The 24,427-nt window shown below is 41.0% G+C and overlaps 1 protein-coding gene across 2 annotated transcripts in view; it reads right to left on the reverse strand.

The window, feature by feature from the left end:
• Positions 1–1,682: 1,682 nt before the first annotated feature.
• SV2B (synaptic vesicle glycoprotein 2B) overlaps positions 1,683–24,427 on the reverse strand; it is a 76,139-nt gene continuing 53,394 nt past the window's right edge. The window contains exons 9-12 of one of the 2 annotated variants that reach the window (XM_003413901.4): positions 11,667–11,800; positions 9,242–9,442; positions 3,835–3,994; positions 1,683–2,255 (exon numbers count right to left, since the gene is read on the reverse strand). In XM_003413901.4, the coding sequence (XP_003413949.2) occupies positions 2,072–2,255; positions 3,835–3,994; positions 9,242–9,442; positions 11,667–11,800 (679 nt within the window). In that variant the 3' untranslated portion in view covers positions 1,683–2,071. The remainder of the gene's footprint in view (positions 2,256–3,834; positions 3,995–9,241; positions 9,443–11,666; positions 11,801–24,427) is intronic. The other variant, XM_023553049.2, reaches the window with a different exon arrangement.

A 24,427-nucleotide genomic window follows, 5' to 3' on the forward strand; every position in this document is an offset into this window, starting at 1 on the left:
GTGTCATAAATTACATCACGAACTGTGAACAGATTATATAAAGTGTGTTGACTCACTGGAAGGTGTTACCCTTCTTACTAATACTTTGGACTGGGGAGACATGAAGCCATATATGCAATGCTGTGTATATATATACACACACACACACACACACACACATATATACACACGTACATACATTCGGGGTGTCAAATCAAGGGATTAGAGTTGATGTGTCTTCCCTCACTGTGCAGAAAAAACAGGGTGAATAAAGAGAGGAGGATGAGAATAAACACTTTAAGCACTAAAATTAAACTCAGATAAAGGATGGAAAGGTATTATGTAACTTACTCTTTCCCCCCGCCTACCTGCTACTCAAGACGATAACAGAAAGACAGTCTGAAGCTACCACAGGACCTAAGTGTTTCTCCAAAACCAAAAACATCACTCGAAGCAGCCAAGATGATTCTGTTTTACATTTTTCAAGATTTCTGCGTTTGGCAGCCACTGAGTGTTGTGAACCAACTCAGAGAACCGGTTCTGCAGGCTGATGTTCACCTGGCTTCCACGAGTTCACCTCCAGTGGCAGGAGCTCGTAGTTCACTGTCCCTTCCATTGCGAGACAGTTTTGAGTGATTAAAAAAAAGTCGTTCCTTTTCTATGTAGTCAAGAAAAAGGCTTCAATCTATTGCTGACCCTTGCCAGGGCAGTTTGTTTTAGCCTTCTCCCCACCTCCAGCCCCATAGTGTTCCAAACTGGATTCTCAGGGAATAGTTTTCTTGGAGCACAGAAGAAAAACCGAGACATCCTTTATACCTCCTACTTCCCACCCCAATAACATCTGATTCAAAACCCCTGGACCTGGGACACATGGTATAGATTTCCCACAGGACCCGACCAGTTATAACAAACACAAATCATGGTTTACTTCTACAACAAACTGAAAGGATCTATACTTTTGAAGACTGTGGCTACACTCTCCCATCCTTCCCTTAATCCCCCACATAGTCCACAGTGTCTTGTTCTTTCCAACAAAGAGAATGCCAGAGGCCACGGAACACATCTCATGTTGTTTCTGGGTGAGCAGCAAAGTCAAATTCCAGTACTGCAGACGGTAAGCTTGAGTTTCATACGTGATTTGTGTAAGAGAAAAGTAACTACACCACGCACACAAAGAAAAGTGCCTGGATTAAAAGAACTGTACACTGTGAGTTTGCTAAGTGGATCTTCCCGACAGCAAGTTAAATGGCTATTAGAAATTGTGCTTGCGTTTCGTTCAGTCAGACCCAATTTCCTGGAACATCACACACCAAATCCTCCCAAAATATGGCGAAAATGCTGGCAAATATTTGCAGAACCACATTTGGAAATTAATCCCAAATACAGTTATGTACAAACTTAGTTCACAGAATACCTATCCTAATTTTCTTTTAATAGAGAATAAGGAATAAATATCATTTTTAAATTTGCTACTTAATCATCATAGAAAGCTTAGGACACTTGGGGAGAAAGTAGGTCTCTATGGATATTGCTCAAATATTTGGTTTTTATATCAGAGTATCTTTAATACTATTGTGCCAATTTTCAAATGGAAAATATGATCAGTAATACTTTTAAATGCAAAAATATATGTATCCTGTACTTCAAATCCAATATTTGTTTGATGGATCTAACTTCCAGCCAAGTCAATATGTTAGGTCATTGGGCTCCGGGGAGTTTTATGGAGGAGCTTGAGTGTTTCTCACCCACAAAATCATTTTGAAATGCAAATAAGTCCTTGCACCCCACTGGGGAAATGCATACTTCTTGCTTAGAGAGTTGACTCACTGGACAGTGTTACCTTTCTTCTCAATACTGGGCTGGGGAGACCTGAAGCCAAGTTCTGTGATTCTAAGGGTGACTTGGGCACCCCCAAATCAGTCACCTGAGTTACAAGCATATTAACCACTGAAATTAGTCCTAAACTAGAGGTCACAAAATCAGCTTCTCTTCCTGTGCTATCCAAGGTCTCCTCTGGACAGTGACAGACGAGAAGTGTCTTTAAGGTATCCTGGACAAGGTTCTTCAGATCTTTCCTTTCTCCTTAGGTTGTTTACATCAGGACTTGTTCTCGAGTCTCTGGCAGCCGGAGGGCAATCAGGCCACCTCCCACCAGGGAAGAAGCAGCCAGAAGGATGGGGACAACTTTGGTTACCCCAACAAAAGAAGAAAAGATGGTGTTTCCCAAGATGGCACCGAATTTGCATAATCCATTGAGGATGCCAAAGGCTGTTGCCCTATAAAAGAACACGAAAGTGAGTAATTCTGAAAGACACAAGGTGGGCCTCAGCAGATGAGTGGGGCTTGGTTGTTTGTTGTGGGTTTGTTTCTTTGTTTTTTCCCTTGTTGGGGGCAATGTATAGTGAGATCGTGGGAGACAATTTATTCCTAAATATAGAAGTAACAGCTTCCCATTTTAATCAAATTTGGAAATACAGATTCATAGAAAGATGTAGGAAAACAACCATGTATGTATAACCTCACCACTGAAAGCCAACAACCACTATTAACATTTTGGAGTATTTTCTTCAAGTTTTTTTTTTTTTTTTCTTTTCTCTTAAAATAATTCTCTTTTCAAAATTTTTTACATGAATTACATGCTTATTGTGCTACAAAATACCTCTTTAAAGCGTTAAAAAGCAAAGACGTCATTTTGAGGACTAAGGTAGGCCTGACCCAAGCCATAGTATTTTCAATCACCTCATATGCATGCAAAAGCTGGGCAGACCGAGAAGAATTGATGCCTTTGAATTATGGTATCAGTAAAGATTATTGAATATGCTATGGACTGCTAGAAGAACAAACAAATCTGTCCTGGAAGAATTACAAGCCAGAACACTCCTTAGAAGGAAAGATAGCAAGTCTTCATCTCACATACTTTGGATATGTTATCAGGAATGACCAGTCCCCTGGAGAAAGACATCATGCTTTGTAAAGTAGAGAGTCAGCGAAAAAGAAGAAGACCCTCAACAAGATGGATTGACACAGTGGCTGAAACAATGGGCTCAAACATAGCAACTACTGTGGGGATGGCACAAGATCAGACAGTGTTTCATTCTGATGTACATAGGGTTGTTATGAATTGGAATTGACTTGACAGCACCTAAAAACAACACATGCTTATTGTGAAATACTGAATGCAGGAAGAAGTTTGCAAAGCAAAAAGTGCCCCCCCTTTAATAACACCCTCAATCCTTTTGTGGCAGATACTGGTATTGTTGTTAGGTGCTGTCAAGTCAGTTCTGACTCATAGCGACCCTATATACAACAGAGTGAAACATTGCCCAGTCCTGTACCAACTTCACAATCAGTATTATGCTTGAGCACATTATTGTAGCCACTGTGTCAATCCATCTCGTTGAAGGTCTTCCTCTCTTTTGCTGACCCTCTACTTTACCAAGCATGATGTCTTTCTCTGTACTGGTCCCTCCTGACAACATGTCCAAAGTATGTGAGACAAAGTCTCACCATCCTTGCCTCTAAGAAGCATTCTTGTTGTACTTCTTCCAAGACAGATTTGTTCGTTCTTTTAGCAGTCCATGGTATATTCAATATTCTTTTCAAACACCATAATTCAAAGGCATCTATTCTTCTTGGTCTTCCTTATTCATTGTCCAGCTTTCATATGCATATCAAGCCCTACCTGCCCACTTCCAGGCCTATGCTAACCCCCATGCAGGAGAAACTCAACAGCCAATAGACATCTCAGATCGTAGAGAACCAAGATGACCAAAATGGTGAAGGACTGAGTGAGCACATAGCCTTTTGCCAAAGAAGTCCAAACAAGTCCTTCAGGAAAGTCCTGGTAAAACTGACCTCTGGTTGGTAGGATACAGCTCCACTGTGATCACATCCAGAGCATTCCAGGCGGCAATGCTGGTCCCACAGAACAGGCACTGCCAGCCAATCATCGCAGATTCACTATTGCCAAAAAACAGGAAGAAGCAGCAGACTGCCGAGATTAGCATAGAGCCACCTACGGAGGAAGATCAAAGGCACAAAGAAACATGAACCCCATTGTGAAGAGTTTAAGGCTAACTACAAAGTTGAAAGGCACAATCCTCAAGACAGTCCTCGCTTCTGAAGCCAACTGCAACTTTGAAGACTTCCAAAAACCACTCTCCTGTTCAATAGGTTACTAGAAGTGCTCACAGAACTCATTGAAAGCTATCATACTCATGGTTATGATTTACTACAGGGAAAAGATACAAATTAGAATCAGCCAAAGAAACTGAAACATAGAGCAGAGTGCAGATGGAGGTAAAACATGGAGACTTTGTTGCCATCTCTCTAAGAAGTTAGGACATAATACTCTCCAAGTATCATTGTGTGACAAAATTCACAGAGTATTCCTAACCATGGAAGCCCATCCAAGCCTCAGTGTTCACAGTTTTTATTGGGGTTCCATTACATAGGCATGGTTGATTGGCTGATTGATTGCCCATGTGGTTGATTCCAGTCTCCACATGAACCAATACTGTGTGAGTTAAAGCCGTTACTCTAAATCACTTGGTTGGTCTTTCTGACATGACCAGCCTTAAGCTTAGGACTATTGGGTGCGGCCTGCCCCAACCCAGGATTCAATGTGATCAACCCACACCTAAACAAGGATACCTCTATCAGGTATACCATAGATTACCTCCCAGAAACCAAGGGCAAAAGCCAGATCCTCTTTAGACAAGGCCAAATTCCTTATTATACACCCATGGGCAAGACTCTTACTCAAAGGTCTGGTCCCATCTCCCACAGGTACACATGAAGTAACATTACCAACATCCACATGGAGAAACATCAGCTTGACCCCCTATGTGACATCCAGTCCATGGCATTAGAGCTCTCTGCATAGATCAGGTCACCACAGTTAACCTCCAGGAAGAATTACAAAGTCACCACTGTGTGGGGCTTCCCAGCCCAGAATGAATGGGGATGGGGCAGAGGGAAATATTTTTTGAGAAACCATTGTGTGCCAGACATTGTTCAACACTCCAGCGATACATCAATGTCAAATACCCCCATTCTCACAGAGCTTACATTCTAGTAAGGACATGTGTGTAAATGGGCTACAGAGGAAAACCTGAAGAAGGGCTGTGGTGGGTATTCTCCACTTATCCCCATCCCCACTCCAAATATATGATCTGCCCTTTTCAGCCCTGCTCCGTGCCCTAAGAAGTGAACCCTGGTGGACTGCATACCAGGACTCCCTTGACAGGCAGATCCCCTCCATGGTTCCAGCTCTCATTGGGCTGTTAATATCATTTTATCCCCTCATTCCTGGGGCCCTAGAGGTGGTAACTGCTTGCCAGTGTTGCTAGTCTCTGGGTGCCTCTCTTGCTTTATTTGTTCCTGTAGCCCTTCCCACACCTCTATAAGAAGTCCCATCAATAAAGTCTCTTCACTGGAACCCTCTGGGGTGAATTATTTTTCCTTCGAGGACTCTAGCTGATACAGTGAATGGTAAGGGAGTCAATCGAAAGAAGCCTGTGTCAAATCCTGCCCAAATCTAGTAAGTCTAACCCAGAGGAGTTTGGAAGTTCAGGGTAGATATGGGTCAAAACAGAACAGGTTACAGACGAGGAATCTGACTGTACATGAGGTGGGAATAAGGTTAGTGGAAAGGAGGTAAGAAAGCAGGTCCCAAACAACCAGCTGGGAAAAAAAGCATCGCTTCCTCACTAGGGATCAGGACCTGGGAGGAGGGATGCACTCTGAATACCCAAAACCAGAATGTTAGCATGGTCTCTGAGAAATGCCTCCCTGGGAGGCCTCAGCCTGGAATCTCAGCCTTCAAACCTGAGGTAGTCAAGACTAATCCCACACCCTGCTGATGAGCTGGGAGATGATAGCTGTTCTGGATTTTGCTGAGCCTGGGAAGGTGTAGGGTTATGAACAGGTGACCTGGTAACTTCTTCCCGAATAACTAGGAGGGAGCTAGAATGGGGAGGAGACTGCCACCTGCTGGACCACAAGTGCCATGAGAACTCCACATGCATGCGTCCCTCCTAATGGGCAGCCGTGGTGCTTTGTTTATAATAAATGTTGAGCAAATGTTTGTAGAATATGTGACATTATCATCAAATAAATGAAGTGCTAGGAAGGCCTTCCTTGACCCTTCAACTACATTAGTCCTCTCGTGATAGGCCTATGGCCCACTGTACTTCCAATTTCATAATCCTTCTTCCCCTTGTAATTGAGAGGCTGAGTTCAAATCCCAGCTTCACTACTTATTACCGGGACAACCCTTTGCAAGGCACTTTATTTCTCTGTGCTGCCTCACTTTCCCCAACTGTAAAATGTTCATAAAAATAGTACTACCTTACAGGATTATTATGAGGGTTAAATACGTTAATGTTTACAAAAATTAATAAAAATGCGTACAGCAAAGCCTGACCAATAATAAGCACTTCATAAGTGTTTGTTAAATGGACCTTCTAGTTTATGTCTGTCTTTCCCAATAGGCCATTGCTCCTTAAGCACAGGGATATTGTCTGTCTCAACTACTGTTGGATTCCTGCAGCCTTCCACAAAGTCTGGCAGAGAGAGAGTATTACATGTTTGTTGAGTGAATAAATGAGTAACGTCATCATCTGCTGTTAACAAAAAACCACTTCTAACCAGGAAATGGCTTGGCAGAGTAAGCAGGACAAATGAGGCTTCATCAGCTAGTTCAGGTGGACCATGCGTAAGGCTATTTCAAAGCAGGTCACCCACATTCCACCATGACAAGGTGGAACAGAGATCTATTGAGTAGCTTCTATTTACTGAGAATGTCACAGTTCATCTATGGTGTGCCAGGCTTTTTACTAAAGATGGGGGGCAGGTACAGAGACAAAGATGGCACTGAGTGCTTAAGGAGTTTTCGATCTAGCTCAGAAGCAAAGTACAGACGTTAATAAAAGACTAGACTATAAAAAAGTGATTAAATATTAGTTCTAGATATCTAATTTGGGGCAGAAGCATACCTTTTTGTAATATTATAGAAATCAGTTTTGATCTGGGATGCAGCCATGATGACAAGAAGGGTTTCAATGGTGCCCTGCCTGCCACCTGTGCCAACTTGCCTTCTGCTTCTCAGGTAGGAGTGTACAGCCAATCCAGGTGGTGGGTCATTCTCATTGACCTGGTGGCCCTGTAGACCCTGCCTTCACAAGAACTTACCAGGCTACCCCAGGACATAACATAGAACCTCACTTTTAGACCCCAGGGCTCAAAGCCTGGTAACAAAATGGAAGAAATGTCATAGGTTTACTCTCATGCCCCTCATCTCACTTGAGCACTTGAGCAAACAGAGTTATAATTTTAACAATTATGAAACAGAAGCTCAGAAAAGCAGAACTCCATCAGCTCATAAAGCTAATTTTGGTAGAGACGACCGCCTGACTTCCAGCCGTAGGATTTTTACACCATACCGAGACTTTGACTTGCTTACTTGGGACACATCATCAGGAAAGACCAATTACTAGAAAAGGACATCATGGTTGGTAAAGTAGAGGGTCAGCGACAACAAGGGAAACCCTCAAAGAAATGGGTTGACACAATAGCACAACAATGGACTCAACATGCCGACAATCATAAAGATGGTGCTGGACTGGGCAACGTTTTGTTCCGTTATACATAAGGTTGTCATGAGTCAGAGCTGATTCAACAACGGCAACCATCTTGTAGCACCTTCTGCTGAAAAGCTTGGTGCCTTGGGCTTATCTAGGAAAGTGACTGTCCTAATTGGTTCCGGTCACTTCAGCAGCATGACTAAGTGGGGCTCTCTGGCAGGCACCAAGATATTAGTGAGCCCTTGTCCCATCCCTCATGTGGCTTCTGCCTCTAATAGGGGAGGCGGCGCAGTGGGTCCTACTTAAGACAGGACTCCATCCTCCCCACAAGATTAAAAAGCTGAACTCACAGACATCTCTTGTGCTCACCATTCTGAATATTAATTTTACTATTTATAATAATAAAATTCAATATGAAACAAATCCTAGGAAAAGACTTCCTTCCCATGAAGACTTGATCAATTTTTCCCTCTCTGACAATGTGACTTATTTTGTTACCCTTTGAGCTTTCACACCAGGAAGCTTGGTATTCATTCTACTGATCAATGACTTCCCAAGGGCAAACACTTAATAGCACATTTATTAATGTGTTGTCCACCCTACCCTTAGCCCTGACCTTGACTCATACTGTAATATGCATTTTCCCTGGCCCTAATGTGCTTCTGTTACCAACTGCTGCAGATACTCCAGGGAATGAGGCAAGGCATATGTGAATACAGCTACCATTTTTGAAACCCATGTTGTTGGCTGCCTCTGAGTCAGCCCCCAACTCATGGCAACCTCATGCACAAGAGAACAAAACGTTGCCCAGTCTTGCACCAGCCCCATGATCAGTTGCGGATCATACTGTTGTGATCCATAGGGTTTTCATTGGCCTATTTTCTAAAGTAGATCATCAGGCCTTTCTTCCACTGTAATCTATTAAGCATCATGGCAAAATGCAAGCCTCCACTGACAGATGGGCGATGGCTGTACATGAGGTGCACTGGTTAGGAATTAATCAGGTATCCCACACGGGAGGCAAGAATTCTATGTAAGCCACCACTGCCTGGTTTTGAGACCCTACAATGCACCAAGTACTTCAAGGTGTTTTGTGTACATCACAGTCCCTCCTCACACAATCCTACCATCTAGTTATAGGTATCTTCACCTAATAGATAAGGAAGCTGAGAGACCCAGGGGAATAAAGTAACACGTTCAAAGTCTACTCCAAAGCCCAAACTCTTTTTGCTACAATTGTGTTATTATTCTTAAATAATCATAAGCAATAAGCTTTCTTTAAAGCCTTCACACTATCATTTAAGAGCACTTTATACGCTTTTCTGACATTGATCTTATGAAGCAGGCAGAGTGGATATTTCTAGTATCTTATTTTCCAGGTGAGACACTGAGGTGCCACTAGGATAAGTGCCTGTTCCAGAGCTGCTTAGTGTGAAATTAAAGAGTCTCTCCCCTGGACCAGCAGTTTCTATTTCCACAGAGCCCTCCTTGGTGCTACTGATGGGACCCAACGGGGTGGGGCTCCATGACCCCCATCTTTAACAAGAACAGAATCAGTTTGGGTTTCCTATGGAAGATTTCTTTAAGGAAAAAAAAAATCACTTCTTTAACTTCTTTAATACATTCTGAAAGCCACTGCTCTGGACCATTGGAGCACGGATGGGCTAATCACTCACCAATCATCTTCAGCCTTCCTATTCTATCCATGAGCAGGGCTGAAATGATGTTCCCAGGCAAGACAGACAGGCTGCCGAGGAAGCTGACGAGGTAAATCAGGAAGTCATTGTCTTGCTCAAAGTCCATGTGGCAGCCCTCCTTCTGCTCCAGAAAGGTGGAATTGATAAACCGACAGTTGATAAACTTATGTTCGTAAAGGTCTGAGGAGAAAAGGAATCTTTGGTTCATGTAATGTGGAGAGTGGCTGGGGACAGCAGGGTCAGGGATGAAAGTAGGCTTTTGAACATCAGACATTCTCAAAATAAAGGTAAGTTGTAGCCAGCTATGGATGAATAGAGAAACTTCTACAACTGTAATGACCTGTTCACGTTTCTTTAAAGAAGAGGAAAGGAAACTAACATTAGTTGAGAAGCACTTTTAAATACATCATCTCTCAAACCTGGGTAAGGTCTCTGACTGTACCAATGAGGTGACCCTGAGGGCCACAGCACTTTGGCCTCTCCTCCACGGCTACTCAACTTACATATAGCAGAAGACAAGAGAGGCAGGCCCAGATCTACCCCATCACTGCACAGCCCATCCAGAAAACCATTTGTTATTCTTCTGGTATCTTCTAAGACCAACTGTTCTAGCAGAAAGAGCGATAAATAGGCTCTTAGGAAACCTGGGTGTGGGGAGCTGGCTCTGCGGGTGACCCCTCTAACCTCCCTGAGACTTCATCTATAAATAAAGGAGTGGCCATGCCATCTCTATTGCTTCTCTGAGCTCTGACATCTCATGATTACAAGTGTTTCAAAAATCCCCATGCTTGGAATATACAAATGAAGAGGCACCATTGAAACTTAAGAGGAGAAAATAAAAGGAAATACCAGTTTTTAGAGAAAAGTAGTGAATTTATGGAACACATTTTCATTATTTTAAGTTTAAATTAAAAAGAAATCCAGGAAGTTAAACCCCATAAAGGATGACTAAGAGACTCAGGAATATTTGGAGGCTAGATATGGAACCTCTTGAGGCTGACATCATGGAGGACAAAGATGTTCTTGCATAAACTATCCCTCAGTGTAGATGTCAGGGAGAAAGCACAGATCTGCATTTAACGCGAGTACAATCATGCGTCCCTTGACGTCCACGAAATGTTCTGTGATTTGGACATTGTGTGAACACCTAGTTTATCTAAGATTTCAACAAATTCTTCTGCTGCCTTTGCATCAGTCCTCACAGACTCACCCCTCACTTTCACATCAGGCAGGGGAATACGTTTGAAGCATTTGAACCATCCAGAGCCATCACTAAACTCAATATAGTAGTCTGTCTTGCTTTTTTCTTTAAGCATCTCAAGCAAGTTTTGCGCCTTAGCAGTGATCATCAACGTGCTGTGAGGGGTTTACTTTTGTGTTTGGTCTTCATACCACATCATTAGCAATTTCTCCATATCTAACATTTTTGTTAGCCTTGTAGCTTTCAGTAGAGCCTAGCCTTTAACAGCTTGGACAATTTTTTCTGTCTTTGATGTTAGGTCTGCTATATCCCATTCTCCGACTGGGATTTCTGAACTCTATTATAATTAACCTTATAGGATCATGGACATATATGCGGTCAGATGTTGCTCGAATGGATGTTATGCTGTGCATGACTATAGTTTGCTGGAAAGATCACAGAATTTAGAGCCAAACAATTGATGAATTCATCCAAGCTTGCCAACTGTGGCATCAAGCATGTTACTTAAGCCTCAATTTCCTAAGACGGGGTTAATAATAGCACATTTCCTCTTGCGACAATATAGGCAAAGCCCTGGGAAAGCCCAATTAGTTTCCTCATAGCCCAACTCCCTGTATATAATAAGAGTAATAAATGTAACAAGAAATGGTGAAGTGGTGGAATTTTGTAACTTTTTTAATCACGGAAATTTTAAATGGTGTGATTTTAAAATATTCACATCCTCTCACTTTATGCACAAATTTTAAAAAGATGTGAACTCCCTTTTTGGTTTATTATGGTGGGAACATAGGTCAGGAATTTTGCAAGATTCAAATTATTCAAGGTCTTTAAGAATGCACCCTGTGCATGAAATGCAGTCCTCATGGAAGATTTTTTTTAAATCTGTGTGACACTTTACTCCTATCAAGGACTCTTAGCATGTACCATCAGTCTCGTTGACATCCCAGTACTTGCTTAGAACTTTTGTTTCCATTTTACATGTAATAAAACTGAGATGCAGATAAAGCAAATATTTTGGTCAACGCTATGCAACTAAAATGAGTCATATTCAAGGCTAGAATCCATTTCTCCATCCTAGGGTTTGGTAATGGCATCTATGAATACTTGCCTAGTCCTAAAGTATTTCTAGTTCTTTGATTCTTAGACAAGATGAATCTACCCTTGTTACAAGTCTACCTATCTCTAGTCTTTCCATGTTCTTACCTGTGTTGTAAAAGATGGTTGATTCGATGGTGCAATTTTTGAAATAGGTATCAGTAGATGTAACATCTTCAAAATAGCACTCATCAAAGAACGTGTCCTCAAAGAGTACATGTTTAAAGTACATCTTTGTGAACCTGTGGAAAAGACATTAGCTCCTGAGTGATTCATCCAGAGAAGTGGGAGACTTGAGACAAAATTGAGAACACAGAAAGGCAAAGAGAGGAGAACTGTAAGCCACAAGGTGCTGGAACATTACTTTCAACCCTACTTTGCCATTTCTCAGGTGTTTCTTAATGGGGAGCTAGCACCTATAGCCCAGGTTTAAAAAAGGAAAAGTAGCCATTAAGTGGATTCTGACTCATGGCGACTCCTTGCGTGTCATAGTAGGACTGCGCTTCATGGGGTTTTCAATGGCTAATTTTTCAGTGGAAGATTCCCAGGCCTTTCTTCCAAGAGTGCCTCTGGGCAGATTCGAATCTCCAACCTTTTGGTAAGCAGCCCAGCGTGTTAACAGTTTGCACAGCCCAGGGATTCCAGTCTGGGTACATATGAGGTACTACGCACCACCAGCCCTGTGGTTCCCAAACGCAGGTCCACAGGCCTTCTGTAGCAGACTCACAGAAATGTGAAATAGTGTGGTTTGCAAATATGAATAACATCTCACTTTACAGGGAGCTATCAAAACATACAGGTTCCTGGGCTGATCCTGGGAGGTTTACAGGCAATAGATTTGCAAAGCTTCTGCGATTCTTCACTTTAAAAAAAAATCTCCCCACCAAAGATACAGGGAAGTAGACACTTCCACATTGTTGGTAGAATATAATTGGTGCACGGTCCAGGACAATTTTGAAAAAATTTAAATGCATATTCCCTTTTACCTAAAAATATAACCTCTAGGAATTTATCTTATACATATGCTTGCTCATGTATACAAAGAGACACATGCGTTGCTGATATTCACTGCAACATTATTTACAAAAGCAATGGTATACTACCTAGATTTGATATACAGATAGATGATATACATACATTAACACCATTCTCTTTTGGTTGTATTTACCACGTTTGGTCAAACTTTAGGCTGAAGGCCTTTGAGTATGTCTATAGTTGTCAAGAATTCCAACTCATTCACTCATTTATTTGTCTATTGATTCATTCACACATTCAGCCTTCAGCAAACATGAATTGAGCATTGTATTCAACGCTGTGAGAACAGAGAAGAAAGGCATGTCTAATGGGAAAAAGGGATGAGCCTATAGACAATGACAACCCAATGATTGAGTTAGGATATGAGGAGCATTGTTCCTCTTCAGGGCCCTCAGACCATTCACTCCATGACAACATATGATGGCTAGAGCCCTTGACTCTCATGCCATGTTGTGTTCTTCTCTGAATCCTAACCAAGTGCCACCTCACATTCACTTCTGCAAAAAGATCTCCCATACAATAAGAGGGCTAGGGCAAGTGCTTCTCAATGAGAGGTCCCAAATCTCCTGCATCAGGATAAAATGGAAGTTTACTATTAAAGGTGAACTTTTGCTCCTAGTTCCAACCTAGACTTGCTAAACCATAATCCCAGAGACAGAGACCAGATTCTGTATTTTTATTGAATTCTGCACAGAAGTACTAAGAAAGATTTGAGAAACACTGGCCTAGAAAACCCAATGATTTTGAGTAGTTTTTCTTAGGGTCAAATTTGCTACAGGTTTTTAAACCAGGGACTCCAAATCTATCATTGAACTCTTCAGGTTTCCACAGAAAAATTAATTGGTGAGCCTTTTGTTGCAGAAAGATGCCCCTGGTTTCAAAATTAATGTAATTTGTATGCTAGATGTGTTTACTCAGGAAAGCTATTCCTGGAGATAGTCCTAGGTCTTTGTCTCTTTAATATAGTATTAGGCTGGTGATGCAGCCTTCAGTGGTATTTTAATGTTCTGCCAAGGATGGGTGAGACAGTAGAGCCATAAATCATAAACAGGTCTGACACAGGCAGACCTTAAAATGTATCACCCAGAGAGTTATAAAAAGCAAAGTTATAAGGGAAGGGATAAAAGGAAAAAGGATCAAGGCATATTTTATGAGTCTTTATATAGATCATATTTTCCAATCTCTAATTTATATACTGAAGTGGTCCAAGACTCTTCACTCAGGATAGTTCCAAGGGTGAAAGAAAAGTTAGCAAAAGCATCTCGTAGAACTTTTCCCCTAAGAAAACATTGGCAATCCAAGGTCTTTGTCAGAATTTCTGTTACAAAGAGTATATTTCAGTTACCCTCTCGGACCCAATGCTCGGTCCACAAAGTGATCTAAACTATGTTAAATGTCACATTTTTAAGTGAAGGTGGAATTTTTAGGCTTAGCACTACATCAAGAAACTCAGTCTAATTAAAGAGATAGACAAGGAAACTGACGATTAAAATTCAGTGTGATAATTACCAAGACGGAAGTATGTTATAAATTCACTGCAAAGGGAGCACTTGACCCAGTTGACTAAAGAGATGGGAAGAAGGTCACCTTCCTTGAAGAGGCGACACATAGGTGACTTATGCTGAAGTAAAAGCTCTCCAACTAAACATGTGAAGGAAGCACATTTCAGACAGAGGGAACAGGATGTACAAAGATATGGAGGTACGTTATATTCTCCCATTTTCTTACAAAAATAGAAAATTCTCTTTCACACGAATCATGTCACCTCTCAAAAAATAAATAAAGGGCATGGTTCCCCAAAGCTCCTCCATGAACAGTGAAATAAAATAGAATTCTTCAGAAAAAAAAGTGGAAGCCTTGTCTCTTGCATTGTTGCATACCAGGTCTTAACCCAAGGTAAAGCAAAGCACAAATAAAATGATCATTGACTTCAGAAAAACTATGCTTAGGCCTAAGTTGCCTGAAGAATAGAAGATACAGAAAGTCTTGTCTGAATACTCCATATAGCTTCCTAAGTCCCCACACGTAGGCCTCAACACTTCCACTACCTCTGATGCACTCTCCAAAAGATGAGGAGTGGAGTCCAACTTGCAGGACTTAACTACCAGGCTAGTCTCTTCCCCTCTCTAGGGCTGCATTTAAAATCTAAAAATGGAAGTGTTGGGAGATGGCTTTCTCCAGCTGTATATATGGTTCTGTAAATGAGGAATACGTTTACTGTGAGTAGCCCTAGGAAGAAATAAAAAGTGGACTTAGGAGTGGCCATCTTAATAATTTCATATTTAGTAAAATAGCATTTCTTGGAGAATCAGGAAATATTTATGATGGGAAGTCCTGGGGCCAATGTCAACCAAATAGTCTTTAAGAACACACATTCTTGTGCCTCCATGAATCTGCCAGTAAATCTAACTGCCTCTCTCCTTCTTCTCTTATACGCAAGGTTTCCCAAGTGCTAAAACCTCAATATCTCATCTCGTCTCCTTTGCAGAGATCCCAGTAGGTTTACAGCCTTTAGGAATAATAACTAAAGCAGAATTTTTTAAACAGAAGATAAAATAAAAATGGAAAAAATGAAAATAAAAGCAGTTATTATTAAATTAGTAAGAGAAGAAAAAGTAGAACAAATTTACACATAAATATAGCTGTAAACATCTGAAATAAAACCCTAATATAAAAAAAAAAAAACCCACGCAAAAATCTGGAAACTACCCAAAATTCCTTTAACTGGTAAATAGGTAAACAAAGCGTAAGGTACATTCGTACAAAGGAATACAACCCTGCAATAAAAATCAACAAGCTGCTGAACCTGTAAGAGCATGGAGAAACCTTAAATGTATCAAGCTGAGTGAAAGATCATGACAAGTTATGGATAACATTTCAAAGTATGGGAATTCCAGAACACGTCATTGTGCTCCTGAGGAACCTGTACATAGATCAAGGCAGTCGTTCGAAGATAACAAGGGGGTACTGCATAGTTTAAAGCCAAGAAAGGTGTGTGTTAGGGTTGTATCCTTTCACCATGCTTTTCAATCTGTATGCTGAGCAAATAATCTAAGAAGCTGGACTATATGAAGAAGAACTCGGCATCAGGATTGGAGGAACTCATTAACAACCTGTATTATGCAGATGACACTGCCTTGCTTGCTAAAAGTAAAGAGGACTTGAAGCACTTATTGGTGAAGATCAAAGACCACAGGCTTCAGTATGACTTACACCTCAACCTAAAGAAAACAAAAACCCTCACAACTGGACCAATAAGCCACAGCATCATAAATTGGAGAAAAGATTGAAGTTGTCGAGGATTTCATTTTACCTGGTTCCACAATCAATGCCCATGGAAGCAGCAGTCAGGAAATCAAAGAACTCATTGCATTAGGCAAATCTGTTGCAAAATACCTCTTTAAGTATTAAAAAAGAAAGATGTCACCTTGAAGGTGCACCTGTCCCAAGCCATGGTGTTTTCAATCACCTCGTATGCATGCAAAAGCTAGACGATGAATAAAGAAAACGGAAGAAGAATTGATGCCTTTGAATTGTGGTGTTGGCAAAGAATATTGAATATACCACAGATTTCCAAAAGAATTAACAAATCTGTCTTGGAACAAGTACAACCAGAATGCTTCTTCAAAACAAAGATGGTGAGACTATATCTCACATACTTTGGACATGTTATCAGGAGTGATCAGTCTCTGCAGAAGGACTTCATGATTGATAAAGTAGAGGGTCAGCAAAAAAGAGAAAGACCCTTAACGAGATGGATTGACACAGTGGTTGCAACGATGGGTTCAAGCATAACAAGATTGTGGGGATGGTGCAGGACTGGGCAGAGTTTCATTCTGTTGTGTACAGGGTTGCTATAAGTCAGAACCAACTCAATGGTACCAACAACAACAACAACAAGTGAAAGAAGACAGATTCTATTTATGTGACATTTGTATTACAGAAGGCAGATCACTGGTTGCCAGGGGCTGGACGTGGAGGGAAGGATTGACTACAAAGCGGCACTAGAAGATTAGAGAGGTAATAGAACTGTTCTGTACCTTCCATATCTGATTGCGGTGGTGGTAACGTGAGTGTAGGTATTTGTCAAATCTCAGAGCTATACAGTAAAAAGGGTGGACAAGGAGGAGAACCCAATCCTCCAGGAAACGACTTTACCATGAAGCTATGGAAATAAGTTTGTGTAGCTATGGTGAAGGGAGAGGCAAATGGACCAATGGAATAAAACAGAGAACCTAGACAGAGACCAATACATATATAGAAACTTGGTATATGATAATATCAATGGGGAAAGGATGGACACTTCAATAAATGTGGCTGAGATGACTGGCTATTCATGTGGAAAAAAATCGAAATAGTTTTTCTCCCATCCCCAGAGACTAAGTCTAGATTACTAAAGGGCCTAAATATGAAAAGGCAAACTTTTAAAACTTAGGAAAATACTCGATGACATTATACTTGAAGAATTTCTTAAACAAGAGCCAAAAGGCACAAACTTTAAATGGCAGGTTGGTAAAAATTTAGCATTCAAATATAAAACGTCTGCATGAGATGTCACCAGTAAAGTGAAAGAACAGCCTGCAGACAGAAAATTTGCAAACACGTAATTGACAATTGCTTTACACGTAGAATTTATAAAGAACTGTGAATCAATACGCACATGATAACCCAATAAATAAAATAAACAAAGCATATGAGCAAGTAACCGATAGAAGAGGACAATGAATAGCTAGTAGGCAAATGAAAACGTATCAGTCTCACTAGAACCAGGGAAACGCAAATTACAACACAACGAGATACCATTTCACACTCATGAATCTTGAAATACAAAGATTGCCAAGATGAAGGGAAGTGTGAGCACCCATGTGCTACAGGAGGGAGTGCAAATTAGTGCAGCTCCTTTGCAGAACAATTTGGCACAAAGAAGTTGAAGATGTTCACACCTTTCCCGCCAGCAATTCCACCTCTGTTTTTTATGTATGTACATTAGAAAAACTCTTGTATAAGAATGCTACTTCAGCATTACTTGCTTTTTTGTTTTGTTCTGCTTTTTAATTGTGTTTTGGGTGGAAGTTTACACAGGAAATTGGGTTTTCACTTAACAATTTCTATACCTATTGTTCAATGACATTGGCTGTATTGTTCACAATATATCAGCATTCTTGTTATTTCCATTTTGGTTGTTCTGTTTCCGTTAATCTAGCTTCCCTGTCCGCCCTTGCCTTCTCATCTTTGGTCTAAGGTAAATGGTTACCATTTGGTTTTATCTAGATGGTTATTTTGAGAAGCACAGTACTTGTGGCTGATATTTATTTTACGGGCCAATCTCTCATTTGTGCAGTATTATAATAGCAAAAAAAAAAAAAAAAGTAAACTACTTAAGCATCCATCAAAAGGAGAACACAGATGAATACATTATAGAATATTCACAAAATGGAATTAAAATTAATAAAACTGAGTTATGTTAACCAACACAAAGCCATAATTTATATTCCCCAAACCACAACTTATACAAAAAACAAGTTGCAGAATTTATAAGTATGCATAATTATACGTGTATATGTATGTGTGTATATATATATACATATACACTGCAATATTTATCTAAAATTTAAAACATGAAAAACAATACTATTTCATGTTTATAGACTTATTAAATATTTGGATGAAGTGTAAAAACATGCGTAAGAATGCGAAACACCAAATTCATGACAATGGTGATCGATTACCCCTGGGAAGGAAAAAGAATAGAATTGGGAAGCGTTACATGGTGAGTAACATTAAATTTATTTTAAAATCCTAAAGAAATATTATTTTAAAATCCTAAAGAAAAACAGCATAGTTTACAATTTTATAAAGTTAGGTGTTCCTAACAGGGTTGTTTGCATTATTCTCTATTGTTTGCATGCTTTCAATTCACATTAAAAAAAAAAAAAAAAACAGGGGAAAGGGAGCAAAGGAATTGTTATTTGCAGATGATAGGATTCGATAACAAGAACAAGAGAAAAACTGGGAGAGGTAATAAAAAAGTTCAGTTAGACACAAAATAAGTATCCAAAACCAATAGGATTTCTATTTATCCACCATAAATAACCTGTGCAAATGTTTGATGGGGAGGAAGTATCCTATTTTCAATAGCTAACAAAAATATACCAGGAATAAACTTAATAAAAACTATGCAGGGCCTATATTAAACACGAAATTTACAGAGAGATTTTATTAACTTTGAAACGTTATGTACATTATACATCAATATTATCACGCTCAGATGTAGGATAGGAGGCTTAGAGAGCTCTGAGAGTTGCCCAGGAGGGTCAGCTAGTTACTGACCAATCAAGGCTGGAATCCAGTCCCTCACGCCTGGGCCGCGGCCTCAGACCTAAGCCAGGTGGTGCATTTGCCAGTATCCCACCACTGGCATCTTCAGCTTCACTGTACATAAACCTAGCCCCGCCGCAGTAAGAGAAAATTCTTTTTACGCCACACTAAAAGGACCTCAGCAGATGTGCGTAACTTTTCACTACAGTTCGTGAAAGACTCCACCTTCTCTTTTCTATGGGTAGGTTTGCTTTCTTTTTCTCTCTGCTTCTGCTGCCCCTTATTGTATTAAAAACCAGTTGTCACCAAGTCAACCCCAATACATGGTGACCCTGCAGGTGTCAGACTAGAACTGTGCCCCACGGCCGTTTCAGTGGCTGATTTTTCAGTAGTAGATCACCAGCCCTTTCTTCCAAGGTACCTCTGGGTGGACTTGAACCTCCAACCTTTCAGTTAGCAGCCAAGGGTGTTAACTGTTTACACCATTCAGAGACTCCCTATTGTACTACTCTTCTCATTTTAGAGCTAAACTCTGTAAGCTTCATTTTCATTCTGAGCTATTCACCCTTGACCTTCAGGAAGAACCTGAGAGAGGTTTTCTCCCATTTTTTCACTGGCAAATCATTTTGGGTGAACAGAAATCATCGAGTTGGATTTGCTCATCCCTATTTGAGGTTCCAACCCTGAACAGGACCCAAAATCAACTTCCTTTTCAGCTGCCACAAAAACCCAGGGTTATGACATTACTTTCCTATCACAAACAGGCATCAGGTACATCTCCCAGGTATCCCTGTAGAGGGGTGTAAGTAAAATAATCCCATTGCCCCCATCCTAACCCTCACAGCAATAAACTCTGCCAAGCAGAAATTTCTTTCCAGGGAGGGAGGGTAAATTAATGGATTAATGCACGCTCTGGGGTGAAAAGCTACTGTTTTCAATTAACAATAATAGAAGCCTGGCCTGACATTTTGGCTCAGGATTTAAAACATGAATGTATTATTTTGCCTTTCCTGCATTTTCCAAAACTCAAATTCTGAAGCAAAATCCGTACGGGAACTCAGAGCACCCAGATCCCATGAGATGCACCAGAAGGCTGCAGATGGTGCGTAGGGAACAGGCCAAAACTAACCTGTGTGCTTTTGTTTCTTCTCGGGGGAAAAGGGATTAGTCTCACAGGCTTCAATAGGATCTCCTTTATTGACAAAGTCTGTGAGCGAAGCCTAAAGCCCTCTTAACACAAAAGAGGTTTCCCCCATGTGTGATAGTTAACACAATAAATAATTTTTATCTAAATTTTAAATCACGACTCTGTGGGTAAAGTCAATATTAGGGGCAATACTGATACTGATGGGAGAACTATCCCAAGGAAACCAGAGAACAATCCCTCATCCATAGTTCAGAGGCTTGGGGTTTTCAAAGACGCGGTGTTTTCTAGCTCATTACCAGCAGATGTCACTGTAACTCAAGAAAAGAAACCAGACTGGTTCTTTCCTTAGGTCAATTTCAAAGGTTCGTTAATCCTTCCAAGGAGGGGAAAAAAAAAAGTGGCCATCAAGTTGATTCTGATTCATGGTGACCCTATTGTGTCAGAGTAGAACTGTGCTCCAAAGGGTTCTCAAGACTGTGACTTTTCAGAAGCAAATTGCCAGGTCTTTCTTCTGAGGCACATGTAGGTGGACTTGAAGAGCCAACCTTTCAGTTAGCAGGGAACATGTATGCTAACCGTTTGTGCCACCCAGGGACTCTTTCAAGGATAAAAACATTTTGTTCAAAAATTTTGCTAGAAAAAAATTATAGCCTTCAAGTGATAGTGTACTTCTAATATCCACAGACTAAAATATATATATATATTTATATATACATATATATATATGGCAGAAGTTATAATTAATTTATTATAACTTTTGAAGGAATTTATATTTTAATAATTAGTCAAAAACATCCACATACATTTGAAACAGAAACATGGTAGAGTGGAATATTTACATCCAGTCCCAGATAATCCTTGGCAGGGCTATGCACCCCCAGACCCTTGGCAATAACTCTACAGTCCCCAGGGATCCTGGATTCACAAGATGACACCACCAGTGTCATCCACCCTTGCTCCCTCCTCACTCTCACCCAGCAGATTGCTGAAAGCTAGCAAAGTAGAGAAAGACTAAAAGGACAAAGTGGACTAGAAGTCCCCACTTTCTGCATGGCTAGGTCTTAGAACTCTAAAACTTTGCATGTTATAAATCACAAGGATTCTGCAATTCACTTTTTAATGCAGAAAACACTATGTAAAAGGGGGCTTCTGAAGGAATAGTGAGTTTCCCAATGAGACAATACTGTAGTTTTCAAGGATACAGAATCAGGAGTCCAAACATCTGGGTTGTGAGGCAGACATTTCCATTAGCTGTGTGATCTTAGCCAAGTTCCTCAACCACTGTAAGCTTGTTTCCCCACCTATAAAATAGGAATCATAGTATTTCTTGCCTCTTGGGGTTTTCTGAGAAAAATCTATGTAGGGCCCTTAAGGCAGTACCCGGCACACAGCAAGTGCTCAATAATCCTGGCTGCCATAGTTACTACTGCTGGGGATCTTATCATTGCCACTACCATCATTGTTATTACTATTATCTCAGTAGAGTATCAGTAAACATTGGGAACTTCAAAAATGGTGTCTCTTTTAGTGAATTCATCTTTGCAGGAAATCATGTAATACTCTGGGTAACATCTAGCCATCGTAATGTTCCTTGCTTTTCAACATTTCCAAAGTGCAGGGGCAACGTTTCTCCCATAGCAATGCCAACCAGGGTCTCCTGACCTATACTAAACAGCCCTAAGATGAAGCATCATGGGGAATTTCTTTCAACTACCACTAACGTTGGAGCTACCATCTCTGGAATAGTCACCACTCTAAGCAGATTGTAGTGGCTGAATTCTTTGTGCAGAGGATGTGTGTATGCATGGGCACATGGGCGTGTAGATGTTTGCAACTGAGCTTATCACTTTTTAAAAAACCATCTGAAAATTAGAATTCCATGTCCACTGATACTCGGTCCTAAACTTTCTTCCCCAAAATTCTCACATTTGTAAAAATAATAACCCCTTCCCCCTTCTATTTCATACTTTCTCACTGAAAAGAACAGTGAACATTTGCTACAGTTTGACCTGTAAGAGAAATATAGGGAGTAGGTTGGAGAAGGTATTTTCCCTTGGACTCCACTCGGCCATATGCTGCTCCTTTTGCAAAGTGGCCAGCAGTCACAGATGGCCCACTTCATTCGGACACATAGATGGGTGAAGGTGGGGGTAGGGGGAAAAATTCCACAGGAGTTGAGAATACTTGGTGTGAATTTTGCCTAAAGGTGTAAATGTGAGGCAGTTTCTATCATTGACATTGAACTACCTGGGCCATGCTATTTCTGGTGTCCACTGTGCAACCCAACCTGACAAGATTACTGAGTACAATTCAACAAGGAAATATAAGAGGGGTAAATGCTCAGCTTCGTGAATAACGTGGCCTGGGGTAAATTTAGTGAATGTTCTGCTCAGACCCATTTTGGAGTTTCAGAAGGCAATACCTCAAGGAGATGTTCTTAAAGCCCAATGGGCTAGACCGTCCATCTCATTTGTCCCAGGGGCAGAAGGAGGAGGAGTAACAAGGGTTGAGGAAACAGTCCCACAGGGATGCAGGCAGGACTTTTCTAGTAGTCCACTGGCTTTCTCCCCATCCCTCCAAGGACACCAACACTTCAGGCTGGCCATAGGGCATGGTGATCAGCCCTCAGGTATAATAACAGGTGAAAGAATAACACAAGGTCATGCCATATTGGAGTCCTTAGTTGGTGCACACAGTTAATGTTAGACTACCCTGCACCAGCCTTGCATAGAGAAAAAAAAATTTTTTTTCTTCCTTTTGCTCAGAAAGCTGTGCTCTGTACTTGTTTTCAGACAGGTAAGAGAGAGAGCTGCAATCTGGGAGTGGCCATAGGAGCAAAGAGCCAAGTGTGTGCTCTGCCTGATTTTATTGCAGTGGGTCACCTGGAACTGCCCAGACTGAAAAACCTGAGTTCTCCGGCAGTCCAGGCTGGCTCAACCAAGACTCCATAGGGGTTTAGAGAAACCCTTAGTACGGAAAAACGTGCATGCTGGGGGCTTTGTCCCCCATGTATACACCTCCTTAGGAATCTCCCTTGACTGTAGCACAGGGTTCAAGTGTTGGGTATTCTGGTTTCCAGAAACTTCTCAATCTCGCCACCAGAGAGGGTTCCAACACCAAACATTTATTTACCCTATTCTTGATGGCTGAGGGTAATTACTGTAAACAGCAGCTACAATCAGTTGCCATGGAGTCAAGCCTGCCTCTTGGCGACCCCGTGTGTGGGAGTAAAACTGTGCTCCATAGGGTTTTCAATGGCTGATTTTTCAGAAGTAGATCCTCAGGCCTTTCTTCTGAGGTGCCTCTGGGTGGACTTGAACCTCCAACCTTTCTATAAGCAGCTGAGTGCTTAAATGTTTGCACCACCCAAGGACTCCTAAACAGCTGCTACTCCACCATATTATAAGATACACTGCTTCAGGGCCTATGGCGATGCATAGGGCTCTTCACTCCCACAAAAGAGGGTCCCAACTCATGGATCATTTTGAGTATTTCCTTTTACTTTTTACGTCTCCTCCTTTGATCTTAGTCTATTAATTATGACTGTTAATGTTAATATACTTGAGACAGACCATGTCCCCATTTCTAGTTCGCTCCTGCTAATCGGCCAGATGGCAAAGTTTGTTGGAATTCTGTGTAATATCAGAGTAAATGGGATTGTAATAAGGGCTCAAGTGGATTTCCCATAAGTAAAACGCACGAGTTTTACCATATGGACTCTAATATACCCACTTTGGCCCCCCAGGAGCCTTTCTGGCTTCCAACCTGGTTACTGTGTTTTGAATAGTTTGGATTGCAAGATAAGTGATCTTACCTAAGTAAAGCGTGGCTTTTAAAGGTACCTTTTCACCTGCTTTTATTTTAAACCAAAAGTGTCCTGTTTATTCCAAACTGAGGGACAATAGAAAATGCTATTCTCTCTAAAAACCCTTACATTGATCATCTCATGCACTTAGGAGTTTTACACCAGACTGTGTACAATGTTCAATTTAGGCAAATAATTGCCTTACTGAGAAAAGCCAGACGACCCAGAACCACATTTAGATTAGTGAAAAGATTTTTTGTTCAAGAAACTGAAACCAGCTCTGGGGCTGACCTAAGCCCAAAGGAATGTATTGGAAGGACACTGGAGAAGCCTACAGAATCAAAGAAAAAGCTGAACTACCAGGCCACGAACGGTTCAGGAACCACAACAGTGGAAACCTTGGACTCTCTCCAGGCAGTCACCATTCATGGGACACAGCTCTCTGCATATCTCCACGAAAGGTTCAAGTTCTCAGAAGAGATCACCTGATTGCCTCCCCGGTCAAATGTCTCCATCCTTGGATGAATTAGGTATGGCCAAATTAGACATGGCTCTGAGTCAGTA

The sequence above is a fragment of the Loxodonta africana genome, chromosome 13 (genome assembly GCF_030014295.1).
Source record: "Loxodonta africana isolate mLoxAfr1 chromosome 13, mLoxAfr1.hap2, whole genome shotgun sequence".
Taxonomy (NCBI): Eukaryota; Metazoa; Chordata; class Mammalia; order Proboscidea; family Elephantidae; genus Loxodonta; species Loxodonta africana.